At 43.2% G+C, this 14,696-nt stretch overlaps 2 protein-coding genes across 2 annotated transcripts in view; both read right to left on the reverse strand.

Annotated features, from left to right (window-relative positions):
* Positions 1-10,676, reverse strand: part of cxadr (CXADR Ig-like cell adhesion molecule) — a 36,661-nt gene extending 25,985 nt beyond the window's left edge. Inside the window, exon 1 of the mRNA XM_079283959.1 lies at positions 10,537-10,676. Coding sequence (XP_079140085.1) covers positions 10,537-10,603 — 67 coding nt within the window. The 5' untranslated portion in view covers positions 10,604-10,676. The remainder of the gene's footprint in view (positions 1-10,536) is intronic.
* Positions 10,677-11,803: 1,127 nt separating this feature from the next.
* On the reverse strand, positions 11,804-13,494 carry btg3 (B-cell translocation gene 3). Its single transcript, XM_079283129.1, has 5 exons — positions 13,404-13,494; positions 13,054-13,249; positions 12,798-12,935; positions 12,491-12,680; positions 11,804-12,306 (listed from the first exon to the last, which is right to left on the reverse strand). The coding sequence occupies exons 2-5, from the start codon at positions 13,224-13,226 to the stop codon at positions 12,109-12,111; spliced, it is 699 nt and encodes a 232-aa protein (XP_079139255.1). The 5' UTR covers positions 13,227-13,249; positions 13,404-13,494; the 3' UTR covers positions 11,804-12,108.
* Positions 13,495-14,696: the final 1,202 nt, after the last annotated feature.

Genomic DNA, 14,696 nt, shown 5'->3' on the forward strand with positions numbered 1-14,696 from the left:
ACACTGCAGCAGGACATCAAGATAAGGCTGCTGTTAGAAGATAACAAGATTATTTTCTTTCCTCTCTTGTTCTCAGTGAAACGGGCCTGATGTTTCATGGCTGGGGTCTCTTCTTCACTCAGAGGTTCTTGAAGGCAGTAAATGCACCTGAGTGTTGAGCCCTGTAGGAAGCTGCAGGCGACGACTGTCTGTTGTCGTTACAGCTTAACCGGGACTGCTGGCTTCATTTGTGCCTCCAGCTCGCACTCGCAGCCTAGACATGAGGGGAAAGCACTCGAAACAGCCACTCCAGTCTGCCGTACCGCGGAAAAATGACAAGATGCAATTGGGGAATGTTAAAAATACCTCTGATGTAATGGTTTAGCTTTCCTGCAGAAAAAAGGAAATCCTACAATTTCAGTCCTGACACGGTGCGACGGCATTTATCCTGCATGTTCTTTAACTGTGCACGAGGCTCGTCAGGCTCAAACAGAAGAGCACAGAGTCTGGACCGTAGACATAAACGCAGTAAGTCCATAAAGGACGCAGAGCTCAGATTCAAAGGGGATTCAAGATTAGATCCTCGTACGCTAATTACATCCATCACAAGCATCTGTGAATAAATAAATAAACCGAGAGCCGATCACTGCAAACTGGACACAATCAACACATACGTTAATCCCACACTAAAGTGGGCTCCAGGGCATAAAATCACTTCAGCATGAAAAGGGCAGAGGCTGTGCTATTTTGTAATAAACATCAAAACTGATGCTAGGGATGCAACCAGTAACCCAAACACCCAAATTAAAAGCAACTGCTCACACACCATCTTCCCTAATGCATTTCTGGATATTACAGGATATCTGTAAAATGCTGCGATATTCTGTTTTAGTTCAATCAATTGAGTTAAATAAGAGAGCTATCAAGTTATTACCCCTGTAATCCTTCCAGTCCTTGTTACCTAGGTAACAGCAACGGTGGTTTAATAGTGCAGCTCGACTACAGTGTAAAGAAAGTAACAGTGAGGCTGAAATCAATGAGATCTAATGACACTGATTACATGCTGCAGGCCTCCCTGTGAATCCCTCTCAATCTGAATCCAGGGGAACAATGGCGGACTCTGCCATTAACAATAAAAACTACTATATTGACCTTTTGCAGGCAGATACTTTTTTGTTGTTCCATATCTTCACGTTCACCTTGTCTACCATACATTTCTGGTCCAACTGGGTAATATAGATTTTATTGATAATATAATTTTGAATAATACTATTATAAGTCCATGTCATGGAAAACTAAAGCCTGACAAATATTCAGTAATAACACAAATAATAACTATAATAACAGCTGATCCCAGAGCTGTGCTCAAATTAGCACCACAACGTAAATAGCGGCCGGCGTGTTGTCAGATGGCTGTAGAAGTAACGCTGTGTGTTATGTTATAAAACTGGTGCGATACGAGTTCAAATATAGGACCAAGGTGATCACAAACACATTGCCATACAGGAAGTAAAGCGATAAAATAACGAAGTCGGACATCTACTTCCTGAAAAGCATAAGGTCAAAAGACGGATCATTACAGAGTGTAAACGCATCGAATAACTATTTCACAAAAAATCTTGACCATCAAAAGTATCAGAAATGGGGTTTGATTTCATGTTAATAAAAAGAATACAATCGAATTTGACTTGTCTCTCCCCGTCCTCCTGATCTAAGAACAGGTGAGGGAGGTGTTTGTGTGGAGCCAACAGTCCACTGCAGCTCCGTATTGTGCTAAACTCTAAGCCCGCCCACTTTTAAGCGGTGCAATCGGACGCAAAGCTATTTATTTAAATCCCTCTTGCAACTGTACACCGCTAAAATATCCTGTTTCACTGAGAAACACGTCACAGAACAGAAGCTCTAACTTCCATTTCACTGGGACTCCCAGTTCTTTAATATAGCTGCGTTCTATACAAACAGCCTCGTCTTTCAGGACAAACAAGAAAATCTGATTTAACCTTTGCTGTCAAATATTCCACTAATAAATGACGAATATTGTACAACTACTGTACCTGTTTTAAACAGACTTCATACTAGCCTAACAACATCTTGTTTAATCTTTTAAATAGCCTGACACCATAAAAAGACTCAGCAAGGTTGTCTGGCTGTTGAGTGTTTAGTGGAGACAGTAAAGTGCTTTTGCCTGAAACCTGCCATACAAGCAAACTCCCTGATGGCTTTAATGACATATAAAAAGGTCTGACCCCTGAGTAGTCTGGACGGGCAGACAAATACTGCTTATAGGGCAGCCGGGATCAGGCTGACGAGTACATAATCTCAGGGAAAGTGACTGAGGCCCAGCATAATGACGACCGTTCACCTTACGTGGCGTAGCTTGTGCATGACAATAAAAATGACCAATTCCCTGTTGAAACTACTGAATCCTGATAGAGAACACGGATCACACCGGGCTGACAGCAAGTGTGCTGTGGTGATGTTTAGGAGTGACAGCAGTTCAAGGCTTCTCGTCCAACTTGAGAGACACGTCCCACTGGGTCTTACATGAATATCTGTTCACTTAAATCCAGGTCAAGGCTATCCAGCTAATTTTTCCCCCCACACTTTTTCCTCCAGCAGAGGGATTATCGGGGACTTTTCATGTCCAAGCTAAATTCAAATATCTTTTTGACAGGGTCTTTTAAGCTCTTGGGATGTTACAGCACTACCCAACGCATTAGTTGCCGACTAATACGAGTTGCAGGTAAGAGATAGTTGATAAATTATGGTGCGACTCTGTAGGAAGTCACAAACTCTTTCTATAAATCCACAGGTCATTCACCTACAGCTCTAGCTGAAGAGTTGTGTTGCGGCTCTAGATGCTAGATACTCCCATCTGATAGATGTCCCACCATAGAGGGATTAATTGTAGAGCTGTTGTTTACCTAGGAGTGAAAAGAGTTGGGTGCTGTGGGTGCCAGTGTGCCAGGAGATGGGGTGGAGGTTTATTCTACTCCTTCCAATTATCAGCCACTCAGAGAAAGACAGCCAGCCAGCCATGCAGCTCTGTGTGCCCATGAATTACACATGGCCTCCATAAAGACACTTAACAGCTGGTTCCTCTGGAACTTACCAGCAACAAAGGCAGCCGGGTTGGCCCTGTGTGCCCGCTTATTAAAAACAGCAGCACTTGTGATTAAGGTTGTGCAGTAATGTGCGTTCTGACCATCACAAAGCCAGCCAGTCACAGAACTATTTTCAGTTCAATCTCATCTCTCTGGAGGGCGACCGGGCCAGCTGCCGATTTGCTAGCATGGCGGCGAGATGCACTACAGTAATTAAATGTCTGGTGTGGCTTGCTGACCTTGCTGTGGTTCAGGCGCTGAGCCTTTTCTATAGCAGATGCCCCGGCCGTCATACGTATAGATACAAAAATGGCTGGGGTGTTTAATGAATGTTAATGGCAGAAAGAGACGATGGCGCACAGCTTCACATCTTCGTACACCTGCAAACATCTCCACAGCATCTTATATCCAACGGCGAAATGTTCTCACATGGGGAGAAATGGGGAGGTTTGCTTGATCCCATGTAAAGAATGCATCGATGTTATATTTGACCCCCTTACAGATTCCAAATTCTAAGGATTTGAATTGCAGTGTTTGGCTTCAGTTCAGTATCGGCTTGAATGTGAGGCAACAAATGTTACAAGAGATTTTCTGGGACTAATTCTGTGTCGCTTTGTATCAATACTCAGTAACGCTCCTAACGAGATTCAGCCGGAGTGGTAACGTTCCACTACACAGCCTCTTTAATGCAGCCTAATTCTAAAATCTATAATACAAGCAATCACACTCCTGTAAGACTGTTCAGTCTGGGATTTTGTGTATGGCAACGGGCCTTTTTCATAACAAATCCCTTATTTTCTATGGACAGGAGTCATTAGCATAATTATATAATTTGACATGATGATTAAACATCAGACCAAGACAGAAAAAGACTGATTTGAATATCACCACCACAGGGAACAAAATCGAGTGGGACTTCCTCCCAAAGAGGCTTCCTCCAGACAATTATTATTAGCCTTTTTCACCACACCCGCAGTCGACAATGTGTAATGTTTTACAATGAGATAGAGGTGCTAAAAATGGCTCCTTCAACAGCTGCTTCACCCCCACTCCTCCCAAAAATTCACCCACCTTCTGCCCCTTATTTTCTGAGCCATAATATTTTTCAGAGATTAGACACACAATTAACTCTAATGTTCTTAGCGGCGAGAGAGGGGGCTTACTGCTGGGGGCCAAAATATAATCAACTTCCCACTACCCAGTTCTGTGTAAGACAATGCCTAAGCATTAGCTGATAATAGAGTGACATGCACAACACAATATACAACGCTTATCTCCGAAACGGCTCGTCCATTGGAAGTCAGAAGTGGCAACAAACGATTTGCTGTCAGAATAACTCGTCAGGTCTGTTTGACACGATAGTGAGGTTTCACTTCCTCCTGTGTGGCCCGACAGCTTAGCCCAGTCCGTCAACATTGCCCCAAAGGATAATCTAACAGAGGTTCGAGCATGTGTAGAGCTGAGAACTCCCTAGCAGGTAAGCAGGAGCGGACCGCACACCAGCACCTGCAGCACCCCGGGGACCTGCCTGCCACACCGCGTTTCCTCGCGCTGACATGGCGAGCTCAGACTCCGTGAGCACATAATGCAAAAAGCACCAGAATACACAGTCACAAGGCGAAAGAACCAGAAGTAGAGTAATGCTTCGTAGATCTGGATGCTGGCTCAGGAATGTTTTCTAATGATGATGACCGATTTGGGGGGGAATCAGCACTGCAGTGACCTTGTTTTAACAGACAGGTTACATGGATAGCTGAGGAAATGTCTCTCGCTCAGCAGTCTCTTTCCAACGCGTGCTATGAGAATTACAAACATTGATTATTCTAAATTGTACCGGCGACTGCCGATTAATTATGCTAACGCTGACAGCAGGAGTTGGTTGAGAATGACGTCTGACCTTTTAACGTTTCTAGCTAACCTTTTTCACGTGTGTTTACTGTGACACTAATGCTGCGTTCACACCGGTCGCGTTGATTTTTTGACGCACTGCAAAATCGTGTCCAACGCACTGCACAATCGCGTCCAACGCGCCGCCGGTCGTGTTCACACCAAACGCCGCAAAATCTCGTAGCGCCGGAGAGGGGGCGTGGTTTATCGTCCTGGAAGCCGTTCACCTGGCCGCCATTTCTTTCCGCTGTCAACCGTGAAAGGAATAAGGACAATTGCTGCTTTGTACGTGTTGTGGAAGTCCCTCAAACATCGGAATGCCAAACGCCGTCATGTCTGGTTCATAATATTGTTCAGAGGAGCTCCGTGGATTGTATCGAGCTGTATTCACTGTCTAGCAAGCCACCGGTCAATGTTTACTACAGCTGTAGGAACACAAAATAAACTGATTTGGCTGTGATTCAACGGCAATAAACCGACAAAAAGGGACTCCGAAATAACTACGTAATGATACCGATTTGTAGGTTACTGGTCTTCTCAATGGAGCTCTGATGGATCGGTGCTAGGCTATGCTAACATCGTAGCAGCTCCACCAGCACTCAATAACGTCACGTAGACGTAAATACGGCAGCTTCTATTCATTGTTTGTACCGTATGGTTTACACACACACATGCATACACATAGTTTGGTCCGGTCTCTGTTGATATGAGGTATCGTAGAGCTCTGGGTGAACACAGACGGCTACAGGATTTATTTCCTAATTCAACAACGGCAGGAAGCCAGTGATGACAGGGGAGCAACTCAACGCTGATAGGCTATCGCGCCACAGCGTCACGCGATTATGTCGCTGAAGTTGAAAAATTTCAACTCGCGCGTTGCCGATTTTGCGGCGTCCAACGCGTCCACAGCACTGCAATAACGCGTCCAACGCGCCATCGCAAAATCGCGGCGAGCCAGTCTCATCGCGTCTGTGCATAGACTTTGTATGTAATCTTGACGCGCGTCAAAAAATCAACGCGACCGGTGTGAACGCAGCATAACAAGACCTTTACTTGTTTCTGCTATTTTAGATTGAATCCAATAAACCATTCGTCAAAACGTACGCGGACCCTTTGCCCTCACCTCTGGGACAGACTGGACTCTAGTGACTCAGTACCAGTGGTGTACTACTTAAGTAGTTTTTTTGGATATCTGTACTTTACTACATTTTGCAAAGAAAACTGATGCTTTTACTCCGATACATTTCCCCTGAAACCTTCGTTACTCGCTACAAAATCAAATCTATCTTTAGAAACAAAATGAATCATGAGACCAGCGTCTGGGACTGTGGTGGAACACAGACTGCAAGCAAGCAGGTTTGGTGAATCAGTGGTCCTAGCAGCAAGTTAAATCATTGGTTAATCACGTTAATACACAATTGCAAACAAGTTCTCTCAAAGCCGCGTTGTTTTGATTCCCAGTGATGCCAGGATGCTACATGCTATAAGCTAGCGGGCGACTACATGAGTAGAATTCCACACAGGACGGGTGGGATGAGGAGAGGTGGATGGGTCAAACAAACACTGCGTTTCCTCCAGGAGGCCGCAGTTTGTACCGTGTGTGAAACGAGAAGCCAATGTTGATTTATTTGTGACGTGACTTCCGTACTTAAGCAACGCCACTTCCGTAGATACTTTAACGCAAACCACGATCTTTTCCTAAACCTAACTAAGTAGTTTCATCGCCTAAACCTGAGTTGTTTCCTGTAAAGATGGAAGTTTATTTTGAAAAGACAGTATGCATGTAACAAGCGAAAACAGACTCATGTTGCTGGACTTTTGCAGGAAAAATGCACGAAAAATGAGGAGCAACTTTTCGTAAGATATCAATAAAATGGGGATAAATTGATATCATTGTATAAAGAGAGTGACATGAGAAGATCAATCTCATGTCTGTCAGTTAAATCAGCTATAATCACTCTTTTAAAGTGATTAGTGACTCGTCTAAAACATTTAAAAAAGGAATAACTTCAACAGAATCATTCTATACACTGTAGCTTCTTTACATTCTAATAGAATGTAAAGAAGTTACATTCTAATACAATGTAACTTCTTTACATTCTGATAGAATTGTCTTTTGAAGATGAACAGGACATTTTTCAGTTTCAAGTAATGACTGGGTTGTTGCTTTCGGTGCTGCTTTAGTATTGATCATGTTTTGATATTTGAGTATACTTTCAATACTTAAGTACAATAAATATCAGATACTCAAGTAGTATTCTAATAGGTGACTTTTACTGGAGTCATTTTCCAGTAAGGCATCTTTACTTTTACTCAAGTATGGCTTTTGGGTACTTTATACACCACTGCTCACTACCACCTCTCGAGGTACAAGTGGTGTTACAAGACAGGACGAGTCGGGGCTAGCTGGTTAGCATGCTCATTTCAATAGATATCACTGTAACACGATACATAGTCTTTAACGTCATCGCTGTAACCTCCTCACGTTCTGTTGATGTTTGCTCATTATCTGAACGTTGTAAACTAAAATGCTGCCTGTTGTTAAATCAGTTATCAAAAAAACAATCTAAACTGCTGGTTTCATCTTCTCAAATGAGCGAATGTGTTGCTTTTCTCAGCTTTCAAGTTATCGTAAATTGAGGACCTTTGAGTTTTGGACAGTTGATTGGTCAAAAAAAAAAAGAAAGAAAGAAACTCAAATTTCTCAAACATGAAATATCCGTCGATGTAACATTGACTTTTTGACCACGGGGTTCACGTGTAACCTTGCCAATATATCGTCCCACAAGAATGCGCTAGCAGCTGCTATGAAGGCGGGTTTAGTCTCTACCTGTGAAAAAAGGAATGAGCTCTGAATACAGAGTGGCTGCACAGTCATTAACAGGACTCGCACCACTATTAATCATTTTAGCTCATTCTCTAGCAGGCAGCAATTTGTTCTTTCAGAAAACCAGATTAGGAATGGGGGGGGGGTAGAAGAAGAGGTTGGGTAATGTGGCGAGGTAGGGGTGGGATCAGCATTTCACACTGCCGTATAGGTGAATAGGAGTTGGCACAGGGCTAGTGCAGCACTGGCATGCTAAAATATTAACGTCCGGGGCTGTGAATATTCATGCGGGGCGTCCCCCCGTCCACGTCATCAGATCACAGAGGACAAAGCAGTGTCCCCGGAGTGTCAAGGTAACCAAGCAACCAGTTCCTGGCCAGGGCCTTTGGTAGAAGGCTTATCAGGTAACTGCGCTCTGCGCCTGCTCACTCGGTTTCTGTTTATCCTGGTCAGTGGCTTCCCTCTTGACTCAGACAGCCAGGTAGTGGAGGGGGGCCACAGGGTAAGTCCTGCAGCACTGAAGCAGGGGAAATGACTGTTCTGGTCCAACGCAAGGACTCAAACATACACAGACTAAATCAAGAGGTGTCCGTCGAGGAAGGGGAACAACTTTGGAAATATGTTGAAAATGCCGTAAGCAGAGCTACTGTCATGTGCACGCGCAGGGTTTTCTCATGCTGATGTGATTTTTCAGAGTTAAAGCCATTACCACAGCAGTTGGTCTCTGATAACATTGTCATATGAAAAAAATAACATCACCACAAAGAATGTAAAAAGTTGGCCCCACGAAAGAAGCACTTTCACAACTAAACTGGTGTACAATCATTCACAGAAAGTCTTCTCCTTCCCTTGCATCCTATTGTTTCGTTGACGTGACTTGTAATGTGAAGGCTTTATGAGTACAGTCTGCGCTTTTACAGATTGACCACAACTTCAAGGATTTCAAGATTTCCCTTTTAAAACTTCTTTTGTCAACATTGCATAGTCCATGCAGTGCCTCGAGGACAAACACAGCAAGGAAAATGGAGCAGGAAGACTACTTGTTATTGTGCCATTTAAGAGAGGTTAGCATATTATTGTGTATTACGAGGCCCATGCTAAAAGAATGCTACGAGTCTAGCGGACACTGTTCTTGTCTGCTGAAGTGGAACAGCGCCCAAATGTCGAGGCCATGATGCCATTAAGATGGTAATGAGCCCAAACCAGTGTACAAAGCAATGTGAATCACGAGACAAAAGAAGGCTAAACAACACACTATACACTACACACACACACAACTTATACTGCATTCAATGCCCCAGCTTTTACATGGAGTTTCTCACTAATCAGCAGACTGGAATGTCATTGCCCTGACCGTGGCTCTCCATCAAAATCCCAAACATATTTTTAATAACTGCAGTGGCATGTCACTGATGGAAGACACCACACAATCCTGGAGCAAAAAGTTCCACGCTGTTTGGAGTGAGAGGAGCGATCTGCCAGTTTCAGTGTAAATTCCAGGGAAAGCCCCACCCATAAAATGAAGTCATGATACAATTAACAGAGCGAACGCATTACATTTAAACTCATCTGCCTTTACAATGAGCAACTATAGTTTTGATGAGTAAATAACCCATGCTAGTAATATTTCTACATTTAACGCCCGAATGACATACTAACAGAGCAAACCACCAGGTTTGTAGATAAATACTTGAATATTTGACCTGCCTTGTCCTGATCCACATTAGAAATTATGATCAGTCAACTGCATTATGACTGACTGACGCTTCCCAAAATATACATCACATGGCTCTATAACAGGTGTGTCAGCCCCCACTGGTACCTACCCACCTACACTATCAACAAACAACAAAGAGCCTCTTAGGTGAGGGTCACTAGGACTAAACTCTCAACAATGGAGGGTCTTGCCATTGAAAGGTTTAAATAAGTAAAGGACACCAACATAAACAAAGCTGTCTATCAGGCGTAAACATGTGGTTAAGTTACATGTGATAGCCTGGGATGGGGGATGGGGGTCAGCACTGGTGGCAGATGGCGGACGGAAAGGCCGCACTTTGAAGTCCTGTAGGTTTTTAATAGCGGATCAAGCCATCGTGTTAACCACCAGACGATAAAACCAAAAGACAGCACACGGAAACATCCATAAAAAAACATCCACCATCAATATTCTGTGGGAACTTCAAACACACCGCTGTATATTTAAATAACTATTGGTTCAGTACAACTAGTGACCCATCTAGGATGGTTTAAATGGTAAACCGCTGCTACTTTAATGGGGTTACCGAGATAACATGTGTAACGTAATGAAATAGATAGAACATAGTTAGCGAACTTCAGCTATTGGTGACGTTTACAAATGACCTAAAGTAGATGTAACGTTGGTTAAACTGTTTACATGGTATATTGGTTGCTCTGTGTGCTGGCGAACTAAACTGACCTGGGGTCGGAGTTACTCGGAGCAAATGCCTTTAAGTGTTTTCAGATACGGTTAGTTTAACCACTGCGCAGGTTAAATGTTAACCAGAGCAACTGGAGGTAACATGAAGGAACTAACACTACCAACCCGAACGCTTTTCAGCATGTTCAACTTATCAAACCGGGCGAGTGTCCGTGTGAAGGCGGTTAACGTGAGAGCAACGTTACATGGCTGACCGGAGATTGTACTCGCTGTCGTTTTGGTGGAAAGAAAACCCTTATAATCAAAGTAGCTCACCGGCAGTCGGGTGTCATAAAACTTACCTGCAAAGAGGCTCAACAGTACGCAGCAGAACCGGCCAGTCCAAAGCTCCATTCCTCTTCCAGACATTCCACCACTTCTTCAGCGAAACTTGCTCGGAGAACTTGTGCTGAGTTCGAGTGAAAAAGCGGCAGTCCAGGACTCGACCGAAGCATCCAAACTCCACTCCTCCTTCTCCTCCTCCTCCTCTCTGCAGGTGCACAGCGGAGCCGCAGGCTGTCACGTGACACACGGTGGTCCCAAAGTAGATGCAGTGTTGCCCCCTGCCGGAAAGAACAAGGAGCTGTCCCACTTTCTGTTAATGGTGGAGAGGAGCCCGTGTTTACCTGCGTTTGTATCACTTTCTGGATGTCCTTCCTCACCACCAGCCCCCAAAGAGGTTTCTCAAGCTGTTCTTACTCAATTCCTTTCACAAATGACCACGACCTGATCCTCTTGAGTCGTTATTATCGTGGCAAATACTGAAGCGTCTAACCATGGCTTATTTTATGTTCCATTTCTAAGAGCATGAGAAGAGATGGTGCTATATTTCAAAAAGGTTAAATTTTAATTTTGTGTTGTAAAACATGTTTAATCTATTTGTATTCACATTTATATGCATGTACTTTTAATTAAATTGTCTCACACATCAATAACAAACCTATATGTTGACCATATATATCCAGCTCTCACATTATTCAGTCCTGCTTGTGGCAGATTAATATGACATTTAAATGATTCATAGTTATCGTTTGCTGCCCAGCAAAGGAGCTGAACACTGAATCTCTCAAGAGGACCCATCTATAGGTGAAACTACAGCTCTGATGCTACAGACCGTATTAGTGTGTTAATGAGTACATTTAAGGATTACAAGTAATCACAGAAATACTCACTTACCCCATGTCTACCACCACACAGTGCAGCAGATGAGAATATTATTTAATCTGTGTTGCTCAAAGCATGTTAAGATTATGTTTGAACACTGATTTGGGTGAACTGACCCTTTGAGCTCAACATTACCACTAAATGTATGCAAGCGTCCTGCTGAGCAGAACACATAACTGTGATGTCCCCAGTTTGAGTCCAGCCAGGGACCTTATTTGCATGTTAAACATATTTCTCTCCTCTACACCGTCAGCTAGCAAATAAAGGCACATGCTAAAAGACCAACAGTAAAAAAAAAAAAAAAACAGCAGTTTTACACTCACAACACTTGGAGGATCCTTTTGTAAACACCAAAATAATATACAACATAATGCTTAGAAAATGTGTTTAATAAAACTCCCTTAACTTAAGTCTATACATTTGACAATTCCGCACTGCTATTATGAATAAATAAAACATTTGACCACAAAAGGACAAAGTATGTGACATACATGAACATCTCCCATTGTAAAAATACAGTACATCAACATGAGTATTCCAATATCTAATTCAATACAAGTGATTCATTTAAAGTATAACAAATGGTCTAAAGTGCAAAATGACTTTTTTGTAATCTATAAAAATTCATGTTTAAAAAAAGAACATTGTTCAGCCATTTTAAAGTTCTCTTCAGCTTTAATGTCTAGTGTGAACAACAAGCACCACGGTTCCTATCTGTAACTATTTTGGGTTGTGTCCCAGAACCGAGCAGGCCTTTCTCTACAGCCAGGAGGAAACCACAGGCTAGGCCTGAACGTGGGGGGGGCTCTGCCGCGAGGCCTGAAGCTGTAGTGCGGCCGTGGAGGGATGTGAGCGTTCCCTGGTACCATCTTGTTAGGATGCCACATAGGAGCAGCGGGATTCATCGCCTTGAAAAAAAAAAAAGGAAAACAAATAAATAAAAGATGTCATCCAACTGCTCAAAAACACAATATTGCAACCAACTTTGCAGTTCACCAAATCCTGGTTATCATGGAGAAACTTTCCATCATTTTCCAGACCGGCATGGGATATATAGTCATGGGAATAATTCTAAAATGTATTACGCAATACCTGGTAAGCACGGCGGCCGTTGAAGACAGTGAGAGGGGAAGCGTGCGCGCTTTCCTCATCCGAGGAAGAACCCGAGTGGTAGTCTGACGTCACTCTCTCCAAGGCACTGGTCACCTTTGCAACATCTGTGTCGACCTCATCACCGCTAGAGAAGCTGGCAACTGAGAAGCAGGGATTGTCCTCTCCGTACCTGATTATTAATAGTGACAGAAGGAGGGAAAACATCAATAGTTATAGGAGGATAAACAGACTTAGAAGGGACTTATTTCGTCTCAGCTCTTCGCAGCAAATTCACTCCAAGTCTCACCTGCAGCTGACCTCACCAGGGTCCACCCACAAAGTGAACTCACAGGACAGTCTCAGGTCACAGAACTGAACCCCGCTCTCTCGGCAGGCCCGAAGGAGCTCTGGATCCTGCCTGTGGAGCCTGTTCATTCGGATGCACCTGCAGAGCACACAAAACCGATTACAGTTTGTAAAAAAAGAGCCACATGTAGTCCGTACACACCAATGGGAAGACGTTCATTAAAGAAAGCGGTGTTATGAATAGTGGTTAGCAGCACCTGTACGCCTGTCCTTTGCTGGGGTTTTCAGGGTACCAGTGTCCCTTGAACTTCTCCTGCAGTGCAACAGCCAGCCTCTCTACAAACAGATCGATCTTGTGCGACTCCAACTTCCCCCCGTTTTTCACAAGCCTCTTCAGGAAGAACACCACAGCTGCGATTTCTCTCCTCATGTTTCATTACACTCCTACAGCCTCTGTAAGGAAATAAACATCAAAAATGAAGAGCACGTCTATGGTAAAATGTTAGTTGTTGAGTGTAAAACCACACAAATTGCCTCTACAGGTCAGAATCTTAAAAGTGATTTAACTTCCAGATGGAACATTTTTCTTCTCCCGTTTTGGACTAACCTTCTTCGTGTCTGTGATGATGGTAGCTCTGCTGTTTTAATAACTTAAGATTTTTGTAGTAGTTTGCCTATCCGCTAACATTACACCCAAACCATTCAAAAACAAACTGTAGTCAAGAGTATAAGAAACAACCAAAGATGCTTTTGTCATCTTGGTAACTATTAAGTGCCCATGTGCGCGAGGCAACGGCTGCTGTTTTGGAGATAGTTTTTCTTTAACATGAAGAATGGATAACGCAAAATAAACTAAATTTAAAAACAATTTCGCTTTGTTTTTGATCTGCTCCATTTACCCTAGTGAACACTAATGTTCTGTCCCAGAAAGGCGGGCTGTCACGCACTAGTTCCGGTTATCCACGCGCCAACACACAATAACAGTAACGTTACTGTACTCTGCGTGCTAGCTAGTGAGGCTAACAGTAGGAACATGGCGTTATCTAAACTGGGTTTAAAACAGAGCTCATGGTGAATACAGTGAGTAAAAAAATAGAAGGCACTAGCATGAGCTTCATATCGTACGTTAATACACTAGCTAAGTGAACCGCCTCATGTTGCTAACAAACACAGCATCACTTTAAATATCGTGGCAAAAGTTCGAAATTGTCACAATTGTTGAGAATAAAACTCATGTGAACAGACTTAGGTCGAGGCGTTTAGCTCAATTCAAGCAATAAGGTTTATTTGTAACAGAAGTATTATGTCCAGTAGTTAAACGTGCACGGACCTAGAAAAGTTCACTCTGTAGGAGCGAATGAAAAGCTAAAAGGCGCTTAAGCAGAGTGCGCATGCGTGTTATAGGTTATTCTGATGGTGCCTATTGGTTAAAGCAAAGTTGAAGGCGGGGCTGTGTTTAGCAGATCAGCAGCCTGGTTGGAGCACTGGGCATCTCCGCCCACACTGGCTCACGTCCCGGGACCGCCTTCTCTGGAACGTCAGTGTGTATGCATATTGTTAACACTTATGGTGCCGGAAAAGGGTGCAGTTCTAAGATATTTCGAAGTCTCTGTGTGAATAGATAAAGAGAACTCTTCTCCTACTCTAAAATGGCAGTTTCCGCCCTAATCTGGTGGTTTAAGCAAGTGTTTCTTTCAGGGCCACTGTATCTGTTTCTATCGTGCGAACAGGCGACGGAATGCCCTGCTCGCAGTTTTTGACCTACTTACAGTGACCTCACAACTCCGCAATATAAGCTTACAAGTATAGCGCATATTATTTAACATTGAATGAATATATTTTTATTTACACAATACATTGGGATATATTTACATACCAATCACATTAAGAGACACTTATC

This window comes from Melanostigma gelatinosum (assembly GCF_949748355.1).
Source record: "Melanostigma gelatinosum genome assembly, chromosome: 14".
NCBI classification, from domain to species: Eukaryota; Metazoa; Chordata; class Actinopteri; order Perciformes; family Zoarcidae; genus Melanostigma; species Melanostigma gelatinosum.